Source organism: Kwoniella bestiolae, chromosome 1 (assembly GCF_000512585.2).
Source record: "Kwoniella bestiolae CBS 10118 chromosome 1, complete sequence".
NCBI lineage: Eukaryota > Fungi > Basidiomycota > Tremellomycetes > Tremellales > Cryptococcaceae > Kwoniella > Kwoniella bestiolae.
Window position 1 is genome coordinate 7,678,283 of NC_089241.1, and position 21,410 is coordinate 7,699,692.

At 47.2% G+C, this 21,410-nt stretch overlaps 8 protein-coding genes across 8 annotated transcripts; 4 read left to right on the plus strand and 4 right to left on the minus strand.

The window, feature by feature from the left end:
• Positions 1–50: 50 nt before the first annotated feature.
• On the minus strand, positions 51–4,160 carry I302_102879 (uncharacterized protein; the record flags this gene model as incomplete). Its single annotated transcript, XM_019188247.1, has 2 exons — positions 51–3,257; positions 3,366–4,160. 2 exons carry the CDS (start codon positions 4,158–4,160, stop codon positions 51–53), a joined length of 4,002 nt encoding a protein of 1,333 aa, XP_019051125.1.
• Positions 4,161–5,160: 1,000 nt separating this feature from the next.
• On the minus strand, positions 5,161–6,925 carry I302_102880 (uncharacterized protein; the record flags this gene model as incomplete). The annotated part of the gene is made up of 6 exons (XM_019188248.2): positions 5,161–5,264; positions 5,331–5,347; positions 5,410–5,634; positions 5,727–5,877; positions 5,966–6,620; positions 6,770–6,925. 6 exons carry the CDS (start codon positions 6,923–6,925, stop codon positions 5,161–5,163), a joined length of 1,308 nt encoding a protein of 435 aa, XP_019051126.2.
• Positions 6,926–7,881: 956 nt separating this feature from the next.
• I302_102881 (uncharacterized protein) lies at positions 7,882–10,717 on the minus strand (the record flags this gene model as incomplete). The annotated part of the gene is made up of 13 exons (XM_065869577.1): positions 7,882–7,977; positions 8,047–8,608; positions 8,668–8,810; positions 8,863–9,051; positions 9,104–9,176; positions 9,233–9,386; positions 9,438–9,527; positions 9,584–9,857; positions 9,910–9,982; positions 10,050–10,133; positions 10,190–10,368; positions 10,422–10,496; positions 10,553–10,717. 13 exons carry the CDS (start codon positions 10,715–10,717, stop codon positions 7,882–7,884), a joined length of 2,157 nt encoding a protein of 718 aa, XP_065725649.1.
• A 436-nt stretch (positions 10,718–11,153) lies between these two features.
• Positions 11,154–12,265, plus strand: I302_102882 (40S ribosomal protein uS17; the record flags this gene model as incomplete). Its single annotated transcript, XM_019188250.1, has 5 exons — positions 11,154–11,217; positions 11,498–11,569; positions 11,757–11,895; positions 11,995–12,092; positions 12,177–12,265. The coding sequence occupies 5 exons, from the start codon at positions 11,154–11,156 to the stop codon at positions 12,263–12,265; spliced, it is 462 nt and encodes a 153-aa protein (XP_019051128.1).
• A 418-nt stretch (positions 12,266–12,683) lies between these two features.
• Positions 12,684–14,686, plus strand: I302_102883 (uncharacterized protein; the record flags this gene model as incomplete). The annotated part of the gene is made up of 4 exons (XM_065869578.1): positions 12,684–13,104; positions 13,181–13,361; positions 13,436–13,607; positions 13,685–14,686. The coding sequence occupies 4 exons, from the start codon at positions 12,684–12,686 to the stop codon at positions 14,684–14,686; spliced, it is 1,776 nt and encodes a 591-aa protein (XP_065725650.1).
• Positions 14,687–16,437: 1,751 nt separating this feature from the next.
• Positions 16,438–17,566, plus strand: I302_102884 (uncharacterized protein; the record flags this gene model as incomplete). The annotated part of the gene is made up of 5 exons (XM_065869579.1): positions 16,438–16,572; positions 16,624–16,767; positions 16,833–17,216; positions 17,285–17,379; positions 17,446–17,566. The coding sequence occupies 5 exons, from the start codon at positions 16,438–16,440 to the stop codon at positions 17,564–17,566; spliced, it is 879 nt and encodes a 292-aa protein (XP_065725651.1).
• A 248-nt stretch (positions 17,567–17,814) lies between these two features.
• On the minus strand, positions 17,815–18,526 carry I302_102885 (uncharacterized protein; the record flags this gene model as incomplete). The annotated part of the gene is made up of 2 exons (XM_019188253.1): positions 17,815–18,115; positions 18,183–18,526. The coding sequence occupies 2 exons, from the start codon at positions 18,524–18,526 to the stop codon at positions 17,815–17,817; spliced, it is 645 nt and encodes a 214-aa protein (XP_019051131.1).
• A 380-nt stretch (positions 18,527–18,906) lies between these two features.
• On the plus strand, positions 18,907–21,392 carry I302_102886 (uncharacterized protein; the record flags this gene model as incomplete). The annotated part of the gene is made up of 7 exons (XM_065869580.1): positions 18,907–19,463; positions 19,531–19,790; positions 19,866–20,293; positions 20,366–20,480; positions 20,591–20,842; positions 20,916–20,963; positions 21,034–21,392. 7 exons carry the CDS (start codon positions 18,907–18,909, stop codon positions 21,390–21,392), a joined length of 2,019 nt encoding a protein of 672 aa, XP_065725652.1.
• Positions 21,393–21,410: the final 18 nt, after the last annotated feature.

The window sequence follows — 21,410 nt, forward strand, 5'->3', positions numbered from 1 at the left end:
AATAAGATAGATGTATTTGCATTATTGATCAGAGTCTCTTGACATCCCTTTTAGATTCGATCCACTATAAACTCATTCTCGCCTTCATCTGCATCCTCATAAGCCGACTTCTTCCTATCCTTCTTCCAATCCTCATTTCCATTCCCATTCAAATTCAGATCCGTGACGGAAGAGTTGGTAGAAAGACTGCCGAGCGTCAAAAAAGGAAGTTGCGGAGTGACCACGCTCTTGCCATTCCCACCCTCATCGTCCATCTGGAACTGCCCCTGTCCTGCTCCAATCTCGCTTCCGACATGTGAGCCATTCTGCTGGTTCTTTCTTCGTTGCTTTATCGAGAACCTAAAGTCCTTCCCTCCCCCCAGGGCAGAAGAAGATGAAGAAGCGAGGTTGGATCCCTGCACCCACTCTGAGAAAGGTAATGGCGGAGTAGGCGGTTTAGGGAATGGAGGAGAGAATAACGGTAGTTTGTTGGGAGGGGTGTGAGGAGATAGGATGTGTATTTCCCTTTCTTTGCCTTTGCCTTTGCCTTTGGTTTTGGATTTTTGGGATTGAAAGCTTTGTTTACGCTTTGGCCGGGGGGTCAGGGATGTGGGATCGAGCAGATACGAATCTGATTTGGCAGGCTCGGTGATGTTGATGGGTCGAGAAGGTGTAATTGGTCGATCATCCTGACTCTGATCTTGGTTCGTGCTTAGGTTGGTACTCCCCATAACATTCAGATCACTACTAGAGTTCAACCTCGATACCGAACCATTCTGCGATTTCGACGAAATCACCGTACTTGATCTCTCAACAGTGCAAGTACTAGTAGTCCCGTTGTTACTCGCCGTACTCGTACTCGCCAAACTATTATTCCTCGATATAGTCTGAACCGTGGAATTGGAGAACCTACTGATCAATGGTCGTTCTTCCGTATCTAGTTGATCGTACTTTGCTTTCTCTGCTTTTGCGTCTTCATCATCCTTGTTCTTCTTAACAGCACTATCACGGTCCCTACTCTTCGTTTCCAAATCCCTCAAATGATTGTTCTTCTCACTGACGGGCGTAGGCTTAACCGTACTCCCATCATCAAAAGTCACGTACGATCCCTCCTCGTCATTCTGACTAGCCGCAAAACGAGCTAAAAGCTCCTCGTCAATCCACAAACTCGGCGTGAGGGCTCGTTGGCTCAGTCGAATGGTGGGTACATGTTTTCCCTTAGATTCTCTCTGCCTCTTCAGGGATCGCCTGTTGATATTTTCAGGAATCAGGAAAGACGTAGGTGGTGGAGAAGGTATCTTTTCTGGTATAGGCAGTACGGGTAATTGGGTCAATGGTACCGCTGGGATATCAATCATATCCTGATCTTCATCTGCAACTTGGAAGGCAGATTTCCTATTTGGCATGTTCCCCATACCCATTGGCATGGGGGGTAGAAGGGAGGAATCTCTCACTACGATTGAAGAGATTACTCTCCCACTTGGTGTCCTCTTGAGCTTTATACTGGAACTTCGTCTCGATACGGGTGGATATCCATTCGTATTCGGATTCGAACCCCTTTCAGGTCTGTAGACAGTCAACGTCCTAGTGTTCCTGTTGTTTGTGGGTACATCAGAGAACTGCGAGTTGGGTCTGGATACTCCGAAAGACGGTTGAGTAGAGTACGGAGAGACGGGATGGGTAGAGTAGGACGACACGGTAGATTGCGAGTTGTTTCGCTGCAGCCCCCCTCCCGGACCGTTGTTGATGATGATATCAGAAGGGATGGATACCGAATCGGGCGATTTGGGTCGGAGGGTCCTGTTGGTGAATGAGTGTGCGGATGATAAACCTGATAAATATCCTCGAGGTAACACTGTTGAGGGGGTTATGGACAGACCCGATACTGAGCCGTGGCCCCCTCGGATGGGAGGGATGAATGGTAAGGTGTTTGAATCGGTGGATGAGATTGTTGATAGATGTGAATTCGTGGGACCCCTGGGAGGAGGAACGAAAGGTATGAACGAGGATGATCCGACGGAAGAGATGCCTGATGAATAGCCTCCTCTGGTAGTTGCAGGTGGGAGGGAGGGGATGGTGGATATTCCTGATAAATGGGAATTGGAGGATGTGTATGTACCGATCGCACCGAGTTGCGGAGGGGTATTTCCTATCGAAGGGTTGAATTGTCCGAATCCAAGATATGGCTTTGGGGGGTTGATGTAATTGGGATTATCTAGATTCTTGAATATCGATATATCCGGTAGACCCAGACCATCTAGATCATCGATACCCAATTGCGATTTCAGCTCCTTCAACTTCTCTTCGTCCGTATGATCTAGTGTCTCCTCGCCTTCACCTTGTTCGGATAGCAAAGTGGAATGTCGGATCCATTCCATGTTTCGTCTCTCTTCTATCTCTTCCTCTGTGGGAGATTCAATCACTCTACCTTCTCGTACCGCTGGTAGACCAGAGGTGTTGGTGTTGGCGTTGGTATTGGTATTTTGGGTGTTGATCGTGATGGCTTGTGGAGGGGGTTGGACGGTATTGCTGCTGACTTCGGAAGGTTGATGATTCCAACTGTTATTGTTATTATTATTCACATTACCATTGCCCATATTGGCGTTACCACCGGAATTAACATGGCCATATTGGAAATTGTTGTTCTCCTCCTTGATAGGAGCAGGCTGATCAAACGAGCTCATCTTCTTCCCAAAAGTAGATTGCGAGTGTCTCTCATCCTGTGTATGGGCAGTGTTATGGGTAGACTTCGATCCCGACCTATTGACATTGCCATACCCATCCTCCAAGGAAGGTCTCGTCCCGAACCCAGGCGATTTATTCGAATTTGAATACCCTGCTGATCTTCCCCCTCCAGTACCGGTCGTAGTCGATTTACTAGACCGCGAGTCCTCCTGTATCCACGGAGAAGATAACGATCTACCATGACTACTACCTCTCACATGCGCCGTGTTGGTACCCTGTTGAGGGAAATGAGTCTGGCTCAAGAACTGATCACTCCCGTAGGAACTCTGTTTCGGTTGATGTCGTCGAAAGGGATTGAAGCTGAACCTGCCCGCGGTGGCGCCTGCGCTGCCCTTGGTAGATGGTCGTCGTTTCTGATTACCGAATGTGGAGCGGAGAGTTGGGGTCGATCCTGTCCGAGTGTGTTGTCGGTGGTATGGAGAGGCCATTATATTGGGTGTGGGTGTCATTCGAACGCCGAAGAACGAGGATATCATGGATAGTCGTGAAGGAGGTCTGGATGGGAGGTCTTTGGATCCTAGGTCAAGGGTCAACTATGGTAAGAAGATTCGTATCAGCATTCATGGTATACCTTGACTAGGCCTGTGATGATATGGTATAGATATCGATCATCAGATCTTTCGAGGAAAAACCAGACCCACCCTCAATTTCCTACTAGTCTGACTATCCCAATCCCCCTTCTCCTCCTCCCCTCTCCCCTCTCCTCCACCCATCCCATTCAATCCTAGCCCATTGCCCCTGGACGAATTGGCAGACTCCATCTCCCTGAACCTTCTTTCCCAATAATCGTTCCCCCCACCTTGTTTCCCAGAATGATCATTCCAATCTTCATCGCCTGCACTGCCTATCCTCCTTCTCCTTGCTCTTCGCTTCTGACAACACATGAGCAAAACAATCAAAAGTATCAGACCGAATATTCCTCCGACGACTGCTCCTGCTATTGCTCCTGCGTTGCTGGACTTCGTGGTGGTAGAATTGCTCTGTGAAGAGTCTGTATCTCCTCCAGCCCCCATCGACGAGGTTGAGACAGAGGAAGAAGTTGATGGAATGGGTGATATCGAAGTCCAAGGGATGGAAGTTGACCTAACAGGCGGAGAAGTGAAGCTCAAACGTCTAGTTTGAGTAGGTAACGATCCTGTAAATTGACCCGTCGCATTCGGATCCACCGATACCGACCCCTCCTCCTCGTTCTGAGAGGTAACAATTCTACTCTGGCTAGGTCGAGGTGCAGTGGCTCCACCCGATTCGGAATCGGAACAAGGGTAATATAGTGTTTGTTGGGGAACTAAGCTGGTTATCACCTCTCGTGTGGTTATTTGGTTGGTCGCTAGTCGGGTCGACTGGGCGACCTGCGTGGTGAGTACCGTCGAGGTGGTTATGAGCGTTGTGAGTTGGGTCGTACCCCATAATGTGACTGATGGGATCGATTCACACATCTTCGGTTGGGGTCGAGGTAGTGATGGTGACCTGGAAGAGGGAGGGAGTGCGACTGTGTCGAGTGAAGAGAGAGGTGTGATGTGATGAGGAGTGTGATTGATGGAGATTAACGAGAACAACAATAATTTTGATGATCAGTACAAAACAAGAAGCGGCGAAGGGTTGGACTGGCATGAGAGTATGGCAGAGACAAAGAGAGGGGGTAGGGGGAGTGTTCGAAGTACGAAGTAAAGCGTGACATTACCTTTGGTCAGACCACATCGCATATCGCAATGTGGCTCCGAACATCATCGATTCAAAGCTATCTATCACAGTAGTCTATGGCTCGAAGATTTACCCCTTCTTTCGAAATTATGAGAAAGAACAAAGGATCTTCGGTCATCTCATCCATTCTCCATTCTTCATTCGGTCAACTTGGGCATAAATCTCGTTGATAAAGGAGTATAATTCAATACGACTCACTGTGTGTGTCCAAAGGATGCCGATGCCGTATTCGTAAGTTGGAAGATGAGTTTCACCATACCCGTCCATATCAAAGGAAAACCTACGCATTATATACCTTTCACCCGTTTCATCATGCATATACATGCCACGCTGTGTGACAAAGTGAGTAACTTTGTAGTAAATTAGTCTGCTTCTCAAACGTCAGTACGGAAGATCCAGAACATCGTCAGTAAAAGGTACCTGTATATCGATATGCATAGCTAAATTATATCTTATATGTCAACATGGTCATCAAGGAGCCAGAGAAACGTATGTATCCATGTATAAGAGCCGAATCGAGTCGGCTTGGAATTGAGGTGATTAATGGTTGTATCTATTGATTGAATCCGAACAGCACAGACTATCTTCAAACTTATACTGTACGTAAATTCGTCATGCGTGTATACACAGAGAAGCGAAACAAGCGCGTGTATTCGTTATATCCACAAGCAGAATATGTCAAGTATGCGAGACTTCGTCCAATCTTCAGAACGAAATTGATGATACGATGATTGATCATCTTCGATCGGGATTAGCATACGCTAAGATCGAGAATGGTCGGACCCAGAGTTCACCACCGCCGTAACCGACACAAGCGTGATCGTCGTTGATCAGGCATTCTAATAAATGTGCAAGCGATCAGCTATGTGTACCCCCGTCCAATCATAACGACATCACACACTCACTTCCAGGGTGTTCACCACTACAAGAAGTACGAATTATTGTCAGCGTTGACCAATATTTCAGAAATTCTGTTGAACTTACTTCTCGTAATCCCCCTTTGCCAGCAGAAGAGCAGTCCCATCACTTTCTCTTCCACCTTCGACAGGCTGCCACCCCTGGACTGAAGCGACCTCGCCATGCCTGTAGGTCATCCACTTGACGAGGTATGGTTCGTTGATAGGTCCACAGAGGACTTCGTACGTGTCCAAAGTGATCTCTGCTCCGCCGTAAGAAATGGAAGCACCTGAGATGAGGTGATGTCCGGCTCTGCAACGGTAGATAGACCATCAGCGACTGACATGGAATCGATTTGGAGTTCTCCATGCTGTCGACTCCATGTATAAAAGACTTTCACTTACTTGCCCAAATGCACACCGCCTTCCCACCATGCCCTAGCGGCGTACAAGGCCGCACCGTCCTGTTCGTGTCCAATCGGTAAAGCGTCTGTAGGTAATCTCTGACCTTTCTCAACCAGCTTCCACATGAAGAGAGGTTTGACACCTTTACTCTCTGTACCCATCGAGTCCAGATATCAGCATAAGAACCCATCCCCATCGCATTCAACGGAGTGACAAGTATAAGCTGGGGAACTACGCACCCTTCTCATAAAACTCTTTTCGTTCCTTCGCGACCTTAACCCATTCATGTGAATCATGTTTCCCGCTCCACTCCTTCCACAACTTCTTCTTCAACTCCTCCTCCTTCTGATCCTCACTATAAGCCCAAATCCCAATCCCACCCGTTCTCCACACCCTCTTAGCTTTCAACTCATTTTTCAGCTCGTCCTTCTCCCTCGAATCTTTCCCTTCTTTCTTGATGGTTATGTACCTCAATGACTCGTTGGCCTTCTCGCTGAAAAACTGAGTCGCACTGCTCGAAGAACCCCTATCTGTTTTCTCTGTGATTGTCTCCCCTGATGAGGGGGTATCGTCCTTCTCGATTGGACTGTTATCTCCTGAAAAGGAGATCGGCCGATGAGGTGCGGGAGCGAATAGGTGGGAGGATGAGCCTGAGGGGGGGTTGTAATACCCTTGTTGAGCTTGCTGTTGTGGGAAATATCCTGGTGAGGGAAGTTGAGCAGTGTATGAGGGAGGCTGGGGTTGGGATTGGCCGTAATATCCTTGTTGACCATATGATTGTTGTTGGTGCTGCTGTTGCTGGGGGTAGTATTGTTGTTGCTGTTGTTGTTTAGGATATGATGGATATCCACCACTCGAACCTACAGGTGTCCAGAGATGAAGGTTGTTTGTTGGCTATGCGAAATCATATCTTGTAAGTTTGGAGCTAAGCTTTCAATGCCTTTCTTTCACACAACTTCTTCCGGGTTTCCAATCACCCTCCGTAGACCCAACATCGTGTCGACCCACAGGCACAGACACTCAGATAGATATATAACACTCACAGCACCATCCGGTTCATACCCACTAGTATGTCCATTCTCGCACCTCCAATAACTCCCAGCATACCAAACTACCGCTCCCGGTGGGTAATTGATATAAGGTGTCCAAGGGGGTGGACCCGATTGCTGTTGTTGAGTGAGGATGTCTGGCTGGTGCATCGTGTGGTGGGGTACAAATACCTTCTTCCCTAACAGTTGATATGGATATCCAACAATACCAATATATACGGATGTGATATGACGATCGAAGTGGCAAAAAGCGATACTGTGGTGGATGAAGCTGTGTTTATGCCGAGGAATGTATTTTGCAGTGATGATGGTGGATGATTCAGATATGTCGTCACTTTACACTTGTCGAGTCAAACTCTATTCCTTCCTTTCTTTATTCTTTTTCTTGATGATGTTCGTGTATGTAACCAAAAAGAAAGAAAGAAGAAGATTACTAGTACTGTACTGTATCAGTCAAGTATGATTGATCTACTACAGTATGCTTCAACAATAGTCATACGATATGAGATAGTCTTAGTCGTTCGGTGGATTGGAGCGAGTGCCGTACTAAATCATACTCCTAGATCATGTTGTCGCTCACTTGATTTTATGCTGTGTATAATTCACCAATCTACTCTATCTGCTCGGTACCAAAGCGTCAAGTCAAGATTGCCATGTGGATATGACGAATATTACGTTATATCACAACCAGAGAACAACTAAATTACGATAGCGTCCCCATCCCCACAGTTGGATCTCAGATGGCAAAAGTGTTCAGTGGGAATGACAAAAGGTTGTTCACTACTATCCATAGCTCATCTGTCCGAGAAGAATGGTCCAGAATACAACTCGTCATTGAGACCCGCCCTTTCACGCACATCTTGACTTCCAGCAACACAGGATAGAAGGAAATAGATTAAAAAACAGACACCGTCACCACCATTTTGACCCTGGCTCCACACCGAGAGAACAAGGGCTAGACCAATTTAGTCTGGGTGATTCCGATCTGACATCAGATTCATCAATATGATTGACAAAAATGCATCACCGCGCCGAGCGGCCATGATATGCTATAAGCTACAGTGCGAATGCATGGTTTGATCTTCCCTAACATCATCGAAAGAACTCTATCCCGGGAATCCCCCTGGCATTTGGGTTTCATCCGTGTTCTCCACACCTTCACCCCCTCGACCATTCACAACATCTCCAGCCATCTGCAGCAACTATGAACAACGAAAATGTATCAGTCAAATCCCACCGCTCGTGTGCTCAGATGACAAAAGAAAACTCACAGCCTGCAAAACATTATCCAGCTGATCCCTAGGCGCATTCTGCATCTCCCTCCTACCCTGCAACCGCCTCCATTCCTCCTCTATTCTCGCTCTATAATTATCAGGGTTATTCGTAGCTATCTCAAATACCCTATTAACAAGATCCATCATCATCCCTCCTCCGCCAATAGCCCGTCCATTATTGGTCGATCTCAATCCAGAGAAATACGCATCGTCATATATCGACGTAGCGGTCGTAGGAGGAAGGGGGTCGAATGAATTGAATGGTCTGGAGGTTACCACGGGAGGTAAGAAGCCTACGAACGATGTTGATTCGGAGCATAGGACGTGTCGACAGATGTATAATGGGATTGGGAGACCTTCGTCCAACGGATCTCGGGGTGATTGGATCAGTGCCAATGCATCATCTCGAGCTTCTTTGGCGGAAGATTCGTTAAGTTTCGGTAATGCCAGGGCGACTTGCTTGGTAAACCATGAGATGCGCTTTTCGTCCTTCCACAATGCCTCGGAACGAGAGACGTAGATGTGCGAGAGAAGGTGCATGACGTTGGATGGTGTCTCACTGTAGTGTGGAACTAGTTAGCTAAATCCGGCGGTTGCTCTAGGAATTAGAAAGCTCACCTAAATCCAGCTTCAACCTGTAGTAAAGGATCACTTCTCGCTCCTTCTGGGAGGTTTGCACCAATTTTATCCGCTAATAGAGTTACCACTTGAGGGAAATCCGTGATGGCTTCCTGCAATGCCTCATCACTCTTCGTGTGATCCTAAACCTTCATATAAGCTGTTGTCCTATTGATGAAGGCATGGGTAGCTTACCTTGCTCTTCTTACTTTCTTCTTCCTGCCTCAATGCCAAAGCCTTAGCATAAGCCATACCAGGATATGCAAACCAGCTAGCAGCGGCTGGCGAAGTATCTCCCTGTTCAAGCATAGACAGTAACCATGGTCCATTATTCGACTTGACAGCCAAGAAATCGAGCCAGAAAACACTCCCGTGGGGGTCACCCTATTTCACATAGTCAGCCGTAGTCAATATCGCATCTTATTATCTAGCTTACCTCAGGATCTAATGCATATAGCAGTTTAGCAAAGTTGAAAGCTGTTACCCAACAGCCTCGACGACCTAGATAACTGTTCCGAGGCGGCTGTCAGCTTGAGAAAAAATACTCGATAACTTGAGAACTGACGATATTATACGATGTAAAGCAGTGAACATCGGTCTATTCTCTACTCTATCGAAGTCTAACCTCGATGCGCCGGACGAGACACTGAAAGAGGGCATGAGACATCGATCGAAAGCGTATAGTGCTCGTTCGGCATATTCGGAGGCAGCACCGATATCTACTTCATGTTAGCACCATACACATTTTTGAATTGGAGAAAACCACATACCCGATTGTAATCTATACACTTCACTCATCTGTAACAACGTATCGACATGCCAAGGATATACCTGCAGCAGAGCCATAAGTTCGTTCGGGTCTGAATAAATCTCATCAGCTGATCGCATGTATTGAAGTGGACATACAGCTACTCACCATGCGACCGCACAGCACCCATAAACTGCCGTTCAATCTCCCTCCATGGTCCAGTATGCTCAAACGTGAACCACTTTTCACCCTTATCTATCCTTTCTTTCCCCCTTCTCTCATACAGCTCCTCCACCTCGTTATCTATCATCTCTCGCATCACCAATCCTGCTAATGACGTCGCAGGTGGATAGGTGGGTTTGGGCTTGGATATTGTATACCTTAGCTTGGCGGATGGTCCAGGTCGGTGTCGATTTGGTCCGGTGGTTGCTGAGGATGCGATCTAACAGAAACGATGAGTTGACCGTGACTCATTGAAGGGTTTTGCAACTCACAACTTTGGAGCCGAAGAAACGCCGTAGTTCTGCATCTGCATCTAGGTTCTTTGGGTCTACCGATAAGAGGTTTCTGCGATTAAATCGTTCAAATGAGCTGGGCACTCCGGTATAGCTGAACCATGAAACGGTTAGCTCACCTGAAAGCCATAGCTGATCTTGTCTCTCCTGCACCCTCAACCGCACGTGAGGGTCCAGCTTCTGATGACTTGTCATCACCATACCTACCAACTGAGCGTCAGCTGATCCGGCTGGTAACGTTCTAAGCGAGCTAACATACTGTAATTTCAGTTCCGCCAATGCTCTATCCACCTCGTCCATCCCCGCAAATGGATCAGCTTTCTTCTTCTTCTTTCCTCCCTTAGCTGGTGTTCCTGGTGTATCGGTTGCAGGCGTGCTGGTTTCTCCTTCTAGAGCGGCAGAGGTAGGCTTTTTCTTCTTGTTCTTCTTCTTCTTGCTCTATTCGCAACATCAGCTACTCTCGCAGTCAAGTTCTTTAATGGCCAGCTAACCTTTTTCACCGGTGCTGACGGTGGATCCTCCTCCTCGTCCTCTTCTTCTTCCTGCACTTCTTCGTCTCCACCTAGCTACATATCGAGTCAGCATCACACCCTCACAGTGTACAAGCACAGTGTTCACTCACAGCTGCAAAAGCGTTAAAAGGTCCACCTCCACTCGCTTTACTTTCCTCTTCTTCTTCTTCCTCTTCGCCCTCTTCTTCAGGGGGTACTTCTTTCGGTGTAGCTGCTTTGAGAGCTTCTAGCTCTTCTAGTTCCCTCTGCTGCCTTTTGTTGAGCCTCTTGGACATGTTTGCGTGTTGCTGTGGAGATGCAATGTGTAATATGCTAGATGGCGGGGAGATATGTCAACATACCATTCATCTTCTAACTTTCCAGACGATCATCCATCCATCCATCCACAACGTCATGCATCCTCCAACTGCCCATCGGATCCGATGTTGACCACGTGAGAGTCATGATTACCACTCGCCAAAGCGGTGACTTCCGTGTGAAAGGGTGAGCAAGTGCCACAGCTGAAAACGACATTTTCTACAAAACTCCGTGAAATTCCGCCCAGCTTTTCAGTAATTCCTAGCCATTTGACATTCGTGGTGCATGTATGGCACTTTCGTTGTGTGACCTCTCCATGCTCCAGTGACTGGCCTTGCTCGCTACCATCATCTTCGTTAATATCACTAATCAACCTAATCCTTCTCCTTCTCTCCATCCCTCAACACATCCAAAATGGCCGAGCAAACTCAAAGTGCCTTCCAAAAGCAACCCATCTTCCAAAACGCCAAATCCAGAGGTACGTTGTAATACTATTTCGGTGGTTAGAAGTGGAATATGGGGAGAGGTGGAATGTTGAGCGATGTGAAGGAGGGAAATGCTGATCATTCGTTGTTACTCCTTCTGCTCTATCTTACGCTCGCTCATGATACTCTCCTGTACTCGACGCTCGTCCTCTGGTCTCGCTGCGAATGGATATTGATTGGAACTCGCTGATATGGTGGATTTTGGATAATTGTCATTATGGTGGATTATTCGTCAATCTGGGAATTGTTTTTGGAATGGCATCGCACACACAGGCGGAAAGAAGGTCACTGCTAGAACCAAGAGATGGTACAAGGATGTCGGTCTTGGGTTCAAGACTCCCTCTGGTGAGTTGTGCTGCTCGTTTTTTTGAGAAGGTTTAGGTGTATTGGACAATGGGGGAATATGATACGGGATCGTCGAAGTGGATGTCCTGCTATCTCGTCGCCCACGTCGCCTCGATCATACGTAAAAGAAGAAGAACGATAGTCAACCGTCAGAATGGGTTTACTGATCTGAACGTACCACTCGCAGAGGCTATCAACGGTACCTACATCGACAAGAAGTGCCCCTTCACCGGTGATGTTTCCATCCGAGGAAGAATCTTGACTGGTGTCGTCCACTCCACCAAGATGACCAACACCATCATCATCCGAAGAGAGTACTTGCACTTGTGAGTGAAAATTTCCTCGTCAATACGACAATCCCAGAAAGACGACCATACCGCGAGGTACAATGGAGCGTATACTGATGATCTTATGAATCATCGTAGCATCCCCAAATACCGACGATACGAGAAACGACACAAGAACCTCGCCGTCCACTGCTCCCCCGCTTTCCGAGTCGAGCAAGGTGACCAAGTTACCGTTGGTGAGTATTTCCTTCTATACACGATCAATCAACCTCGGCTGTTGTAGGTCATGAATGTTAACTAATCTTATGATTTGACTACAGGTCAATGCCGACCTCTCTCCAAAACCGTCCGATTCAACGTCCTCCGAGTATCCAAGAACAAGGCTGCCAAGGGTTTCGCCAAGTTCTAAGATGGTTGTTTGAGATTGGATTGGGATTGTTAGGGCAGTGTATACTTGATGCATAGCATTATCACGAATTGTCTTGGTGGTTTGTGGGTTGCAATAAGTGGCTTTAGGACTTGAGCTGGGAAACGGGGTTGTTCGTTCGGATTGTTACGCCGTCAGCGTACAGGACTGGAGTCTCTATGACACATGCCACTGTGCAGCTTTGTCCACTCTAGCTGCTTTGCGTGGATGTCAGTCATTCGCACTTCCTGTTCGTCTGCAGGAATTGCCTGACAAACAAAATCTTGTGCCTCTGATTGTATCCTAGTGAGACCAATTCAATGTCCCTCCACCTGCACTGACCACCTAAGTAGTCAGTCAGGTTAGTGATTATTGAGGATTGTGATCAATTCACATTCTATGACCATACTCTAGACGCAGCATGTCCGAACGTACCCCTCTGCTCCCCACGCATACAAACGCAGAAGCAGGGCCGAGTCGCCCAGTACCGCAAGCAACCTTGAACACCGAAGCCAACATACTCATTTCCCACCTCAAATCACCTTCGACCGTATCCTACGCTCCCTTAAACCTACAGATAGACCTAGCAGTACATCTATATGCCTTACATCTACTAGATCCGAAGCGATACAAAAGCCATGTATCTATTAGAGCGAGGATATCAGATTCTGAGCTGGGTAGGAAATTGAGAGAGGCTATTAATGATCGGATAGAGGATCTGTTGGATGGGCATTGTAATTTGGCTGAAAGTGTTGATGAGGATGAAGATGGAGATGGCGAGATGCAGGGGATATTCTGGAGACGGTGGAGAGTCAATGAGGATAACGATAGAGCGGTCAATGGTATGTGCATGTGATGATCTCTCGAAAAGGGGATCTGATGGCTGACTGATAAAGGATATTCCATGTTCGTATATAGTGATCGATTTGTTATTACCTCCTTTCGCACCTTCTTCCCATCCTTCGCCTTTCCAATCTCATCCGCTCGTACGTCATATCTTAGAATTGACATGGAATAGAGGTGTATATATACAAGATGTGCATCCCCAGACCAGACTTTCCAGACTGCAGAGGAGGATAGCGGAGATCGCTACACCGTCGTGAGTGATCATCATCTGGTCGACCTCTGTAAACGAAGCAACGAGCTGATTCAAATGCATACACGTATAACAAGGCGACTACACCTTCTTCACCTCTTGTATTTCCTCATCCTCTATGGCTTGACATTGGGTATATCTCTATCGCATGGGAATAGGATATCACCCTACGACCCGTCTTCGGAGAACCCAAGGTGGTCGAGGCGGGAGGTATGGTGGGTGCTATGGGCAGGATCAGACTTGATACATGTATGTCAAGCCTTTCTCCCTTCCTTATCTTCCAATCGAATTGAAAACCAAGCTGAAACAGTGATCATGCCGTCTAGTCGATCCAATATCCAATACCCACCATCCGACGAGTCCTCCTACTACCCCTCCATCTCTCATTCCTCCTATCCCTCTTCCCCTCATACGGTCAGCTATCGTACACCCTCCTCCTCCTCTCCATCCCAACGATGACATTCTCCCTCGTGCTTCCCAATACCCCATCCATACCCATCCTCCTTCCAAGTCTACTACCTCTGTCAATCCTGCTCAAGCGAATACTAGTCCGCTCAGTCCGATCAGCCGGTTTACTCATGCCATTGGTACTGGGGCTGTTCGTACTTTTCAGCTGGTCGATGAATGGAGATATATTCAGGGGGTTCTATCAAACCCTCTCTTCACGTACGATCACCGTGCTCTACACAACTGCAAACACCAAGATCTACACCCCGCTCCAAACTCAAGTCGCAGAACCGATAGAAGAAGGCATATCACCCTTCGCAGCAAGGCTCACCATATTCATCACCCTCTCTCTCCTCCTGGTCTTCTCAATGCTCTTAACTGCCTCAAGGGCAATTATGACCCCTCGCGAGCGATGGGATCGAGAGGACGAGAGAAGATGGAAAGGAGCTGTGAAAGAGGGTGATAATTGGGAGAAAGAGTTTGGTGTGCGCGTGGCTGGAGAGGCTAGAGAGGGTTTTTGTGAGGGGGTGAAGAGGTATACTTGGGGATGTGTTTGTGAAATGGATGAGGAAGAGGCGGGAAGAGCTCAAGTGGGGTATGAGAGTATCACTGGAGGGACAATCGATGGTGTTTCTGCAACTGAGGGTGGACCGAGAAATAAACACGACCAAGTAGGATATCACGGCTCATCGTCTAAACCTATCTCACCGGTCTTACCTCCCCCTCTTAATCTCATTACACTCCCCCTCGATATATTAAGCATGATGCCTCTTGGACATTTGTCGGATACAGTGGATAAGGCAAGATACAGCATACGGCTTGTCATAGCTGCTTTAGTCTGTTTACCGTTCTATCTCGTATCGATGTTGTATCGCTCGTAGCCCTTCAGAAATGCAATACAGGATGCAATGAACCTCCTCAAATCCACTACTTCATTCGCAGAGTGTCCAGGTCAGATCCAGATCCGGTAGTCATCTGGTAATGCAGCAATTGAGTTTAGCTTATCAGATGTGCTTGAGATTAAGTTTGAGAGCATTATTAGTATGGGAAGATGAGAGATTTACTAGCACACTTCCAATGAGATGCTGAACTGCAAAACCAGAGTAAAGTTCTTTCCAAAGGCGCTCGCTGGATTAGCGTATAGCTTGGTTCTTGGCGATTGATGAAGCTAGGTTCGAAGATCTGATATTACTAGGCCTTACCAGGAAAGAGCAACGTTGCCAAAGTACACGAATCGGCTCCACCGGCAACACAGCCTCTGGTAACGGTGACACCATTCTCTTGATTGGGTAGTATGTCGTGTTGACATGTATGATACAGACGGACGAACCAAGATATTGGGTCGGTCTTCCGAGACACCATGTTCACCGTGACCATGTGGCATTCGTTTATACCGTTCTCGGTGGCCGTATATCGTATAACAATGGTATGGTCCAATGTCCGAAGTACATTTCCGGACATACATAATTGCATGCAGCACATAATGGACTATTCCGAGACTTACGGTTATGTATAGGTCTGGTAAGAATGATAGATGTCTCTCCGTTCATCATGAGAAACATGGCTTCGTTTTTTTTTTTTTGTTCTTTGTCTTTTGCTTCTTCGATGGATTGTGGATGCATAATTAAGCGCCATCCTGCTCTTGCATTTCTTCTGCCCTATGCCCCTCCCAGCCCATATGTTCGGATGTACAAGTACTGAAGTCAGGTCCGGTTTTTAAGGAACTGCTTATAGCAATTAACTCTAAATACCTCCGACCGAAAGTGGTAGAGGTTAATTATCTTCTATTGTTCTTCTTCTACTTCTCGTTTCTTCTTCTCTCTTCCATCTTCGGATTTGTCAATATCGAATACAGGTGGTACCTCGGTCAGATGCGTGACTGAACTGAGTGGTAAGACATCCTATTGTCCTCTGATACACCTCATGTCCTCTTCCTATCCTCACGGCAGTACATCGAAGAAGCGCGTAACCTCTCAGATCCCCCTTTCCGTCAATCTATTGTTCAACACGTAGGACAACCCTCTCTGATGTTCTGCTTAATTAAACAATAGAGTGTTAATCCGAATGAATCGCATCAACCTGTCCAGGTGGCGTTTCTCGTTCCCAATTCTTCTGGAGCACCAGCTGTTCCACCTTGCAATCCTAGCTCGGTTACGATCATCCATCTGTTCGTCCTTTCACACGTTTCGAAGATTTTTGTTCATCACTATTGTTCTCTTGGCACCTTACGTTATTCTACTGGGTCCGTGCGCTATCTCCTATTTGGCAGATTATTGTTCTATGCTTAATTATGTAGGTTTTGCGAGATCCACACCGGGTTACCCTTTTCAACCTCACAAGGGGGAAATGGATGTCTTGTGTACAATAAGACAGCTTCCAGTGGCGTAGACTGACAATAAAGCAAGAGGAAGTTGTTCGGAGAATCATGGAGAGGTGGGTTCTGTTTCTGATTCTGATTGTTCTTGTGTCATGTATAACTAAGTACAAAAGGTGAAAAGTTTCCAGAGTTCAGATGTTATATATAATTAGTTGAGTTGGACCGAGACATACACACAAAGACACAACTTCTTCCCATCAACTATACACAGAGATTGATCGTACCTTTACTCTATAATCTATAATCAACGTCAGAATGATCGTACCTATCATCATTGCCGCTCTGGCTATCCGGTCCGTCGAGGCCGCCACCTATATAGGGTGTGTGGATCCCGCCAACGTACCAGCAGGCTCTTCAACTACCATCAGCACCGATGTTAACGCCTGTATAGTGAGTATGGCCCTCATTCTCATGTGGGAGCGAGGCTGATTGGTCTCTTAGAACTTCTGCACAACGGCTTCTACCACAGACGCCTTTTATAGCAACGTGGATGGAATGTGTACTTGTACTTCCTCTAGTGGCTCATTTACCATATACGAACAAGCCCAAGATTCCGGTGGCACATGTTCGTCCGACCAAGCTTCAGCAAGTGCATCTACCATTCGAACCTCATATATTAGTGTTGGGCAGCTAACAGGACTGTGCTGTAGGCTTGGATCCTGAACACTCCTTTCGGGTTCTCCGGATGCTACTCCCAGACAGTTAGTCAAGGACGAACACGTACTACGTTCCCATCTTCTCCCGAAGGATGTCTGGCAAATTGCGCAACCTATGAGGGCGCCGCCTTGTCCCGAAGTAACAACCTGTTGGTCTGTCAGTGTGCAGATACTTTGGATGGAGATGGAGCCGAAGTCTGTCAACCTGCATCCGCCAGTGGAGGATTCTACCTTTACGGCCAATCCCTCACTGAACCCACTGCTCTGGCTCGTAGACAACTTAGAGAACGTCTTCGTAGAGCCCAGATCGCCAGGAACCAGTACTGTCCTTCAAGTCTTACCGCGTGTATGATTGGCTGTGATCACGAAGCTTTCGAAGTGAGTAATTGTTTGTCGTACAACCAGGTCCTGGAAAGTAAAGACTGGTTACTTGCTGCTTGGCACAGTGCATTGACACACAGGCAGATCTAGAGGCTTGTGGGGGCTGTATGAACGGTTTGTATGGACCTACCGTCAGAAATGCCATTGCCACTGGAGTAGAGTAAGTCTATTCCATACCGGTCCCATATGCAGGACTACCCTTGCTGACCCGTCATCCCTACTTCAGTTGCTCTGCTCTTCCCAATGTCGCTCTGGGCGGTGTCACCTGTACAAGGGGTCAATGCGAAGTATCAGCCTGTAAATACGGCTATGCGTTGGTAGACAACCAGTGTGTAAGGATGCTTTGAGGTGTGATGCTGGATTTCTTCATTTCGTAGCTTAGAGATTTGCATTTCAACCCAAGTGATACTTGGACTTTACGCTGGACGTTTTCGCATCGATAGATCAGTTAGTATCATCATACCATATAGTGTAGTATACCCCTTAACGTAACGACGACGACATGCCTATGAATGACAATATAATCATACCATATTTACCATTAATTTCTTCACCATCTCGCGACTGTATCTATTCCATACCTCTCAGAGTCCGTTTACTCCAGTCCCAACCCCTTCAACCTGGCTCTACCAATCAGCCAAACATCCCCCAGCCCCCTCTCACACTCCTTCTTCCATTCCGCACTATCAGGCGATTTTATTCGATTTTTCACTTCCCCCGAACCTATCTCAGGTTGATTCGTGGGATGATCATCTGGGAGAGGATGGGGCGATCGTGGGAGGTCTAAAACCGATTCGAACTCAGGTATGATTTCTGCCCTCGATCGTCCATTCACAAAGGTTATATATCGTAATCCAGGGTATATCGTACAATACAATTCGTTGAGATGAGCCAGTCTAATCACACAACCCAGTCAGCTCATATTGCTCTACATCGATCAAGGACCAGCTGAGGAAAACATACCTATCCAGAACGACTTTCGGCGTAACAACCGAATTACCCTGCTCCTTCCCACTCAACTTGCTCAGCCCCTTAACCTCCCCAATCATCGGATGACCACTTATAAACTCCCCCTTCTCATCCCATGTCCAATCGTTTGATACCTCCTTGCAAATATCTATGAGCTCGTTATAGCTTTTCGGAGGGGATGGTCGAGCGGTAAGACGGAGGAGGACGGAGGGGACGAGGAGGTTCCGGAGGGCAGAGGAGGGCTCGAAGAGGAGGATGAGGAGCGATTCGAGGGCTGGTGCGGAGGAGAGGGAGGTTAGGGAGAGGATTGAGTCGGGGTCGGAGGAGGTTGTGGTCATTTCGAGTCGAAAGTTGTAGTTCCTTGTAGTATTTTCGAGTAGACCTGTTAAATATCAAGGTAACAGCATCTGATTCAGAATACTCATTCACCAGGTATATATAGTAAAGAGCGAGATAAGCACGAGTACTCCGATCAATCCGGCTCCGATAACGATGTGACAACCGGATTAGTCTCAATTTGATTCCGTTCAAGCATACCTCGGATCCGAGCGTTGGGATGTTATGACGTCTATAAAAACGCATCCTCCCAAAAGTTTGTTCATCTGGTGCTTCGACCACAAAATCAATCACATCATCTTCCTTTCTTGGGAAACAACTCCATCGAACAACAAAGAGACATCTATCCCAAAGAGCACATAACCTAGGAAGCCCCCTCACAATGTCAACAGTCCACGTGCCCCGGCGTAAAGCACAATCAGGCAAACACAAGCGCCAGAAACTCCTCGACAAACGAGCTTTAAAACGGGGCGATCTCACAGCTGAAGAACATGCCTCGGGCTTATACAAGCTGAACGACAAATACGGTCGAGTCCGAGAACTCCCCTCGAAATCTGGTGGGGTTGACCCGAACTCGTCCAGCGTAAGGCTCAAGTCAAAATTTGTTGGTCTCTCACCAGAATACCTAACGAAAACTAGAAATCTGGCTTTTGAAATTGTTTTGGATCGACCTCTAGCTCCTGAGAGCGCGGTGTTTCCCCTGGAGATACTTACGGAGAGAGATAGGGAGGGGAAGCTTAGTTGTCCGTCGAGACCGAAATTTAGGGTGGGGCAGAGTAAGAAGGAAGTGGAGAGAAATGAGGAAGGGGTATTTAAGAAGTGGTTGAGTGGGACTAATCAGATTATGCAGGAGTATGTAGATGGTCAAGAAGAAGAAGAGCAAGGATATCCCAGAGGTCCTACGTGGTTTGAAACGAATTTGGAAGTTTGGAGACAGCTGTAAGCTAATTTCTGGAGAACGTTTTCATACTAGACGAGCTTAGCTGATTGATATATACATATATAGATGGAGAGTTACTGAATCGTCGAATATACTCTTATTGCTCCTCGACTCACGATGCCCTTTACTTCACTGTCCGCCATCCTTACGATCATACTTGCAGAACCTCAAACCGCATAAAGAGATAATATTGATTTTGACTAAATCGGATTTGGTGGACCCGGCTGCGCTGGAAGGATGGAAAGATTGGGTGAGGGGATGGTGGGGACTAGAAGGTGTACAAGTGGTCAGTGTACAGTCGTATGATGTAGAGCTTCTCGAAGGAGGTACGTATATTTCATCAGCTGCAGAGAAAATCACGTCGAGACGGATTAGCGGTGAGCTGATTGAGGGAATCATAGGCGAAGGTAGACATCGCCCTGATATACCGCAAGACTCCCTCGAAGAACTTATCATAGCGCTCAAGACTGCTCATGAGCGATTACTCGAGGTTCCAACTTGGGCTAAAGACAATCCGGAAAAACTGAAAGAGTGGAAACCATCTGTACGACCTTCTGTCGATTGGTTGTCTCTCGCGCAGGAAGAATATCCATATGATATAGCTACGACTCATTCGACTTCTAAGGCTCACAACAAGTCCAAGGATGCCCAAAACAAGGATCAGGAGCAACAGTTTGACAGCAACGTTGCTGGTGGAAGTACCGCTCGAGATCCTTCCGAGGAGCCCTTGACGATAGGTCTGATAGGTCAACCGAACGTCGGTAAATCATCCTTGTTGAATGCTCTGCTGGGTGAACAGAAGGTCAAAGCTAGTCGGACACCTGGTAAAGTGAGTTTTCAGTCAATCCACAACTGGTGTCTTGTGTGTAGCAAACTCATTGTAGTACATGTGGCGTCTCAGACTAAACACTTCCAGACCATGTTCTGGGGACCCAAGAAAGAAATCCGATTCGTTGATTGTCCAGGATTAGTATGTCCTTCCTTGGTGGGACTAGAGATCCAAGCTTTAGCAGCTAGTACGTCGATTTCTTCGCTCAAATTCCTGCCACCCATGCCTTCCCCCCTGAAATTGGGATTCGCATCCTCATAACGGAGTGGCACATATTGATGTCGTGTATCTACGTAGCTATCCCCATAGCCCAAATCGCCTCTCTACCAGCCTGTATAACATTCTGCGCCCAGCGTCTCCCCTTGGAACACATATTCAAAATACCTTACACAACCGCTGAAGGTGATATTGACCCCTATGCGGGGAAAAGGACATACCGGAATCCCCAACTTGCCGAGGCTGAGCGGGCCAAGAGGGAAAAAGATGAACAGAAGGAGAAGTGGACAGCGGGGAAGATCATGGAAGGTAGAGCGTTGGATAGGGGGTATTGTGAGTTGTTCTATCAGCTACACCATGCTACACCTTTACTTGCAAAGATAGCTGATGGAGATGGTTGAGGTAGTGAGCGCTAAGAGTGGTCGACCCGATATCAACAGGGCTGCTAATGGGAGTGAGTACTCAGCTATGACGCACAAGGAAATTGAGGAAGAGCTGAGCCGGTGAATTGTCAAAACGAATAGTCATGCGACTCCTAGCCGATGGAAAGATCAAATGGGGATTCTATCCACCCGGTATGAATGGAAGAGGAGGGAAGGGTATATGGCTAGATTCGGAGGATGGCGAGATAAATACATATGATGATGAGAAGGTTGAGGCGCGACAAGACCAAACGAGCGGGGAGGAGTACGATGAGGATGATTTGGAGGACTCTTCTGCTTCTGAGGAGGAGGAAAATGGTGATGAAGGGGAAGAGGATGAGGAAGATGAAGAAGTAGAGGAGGTCAGGAAGAGCGATAGAGTTGTGAAGAAGGTTGGAGGGTTCTTTGATGCTTTGGCGATTGACGATGATGATGACGAGGAGGAGGAGGACGAGGAGTGATGAGATCTGAGATACCTT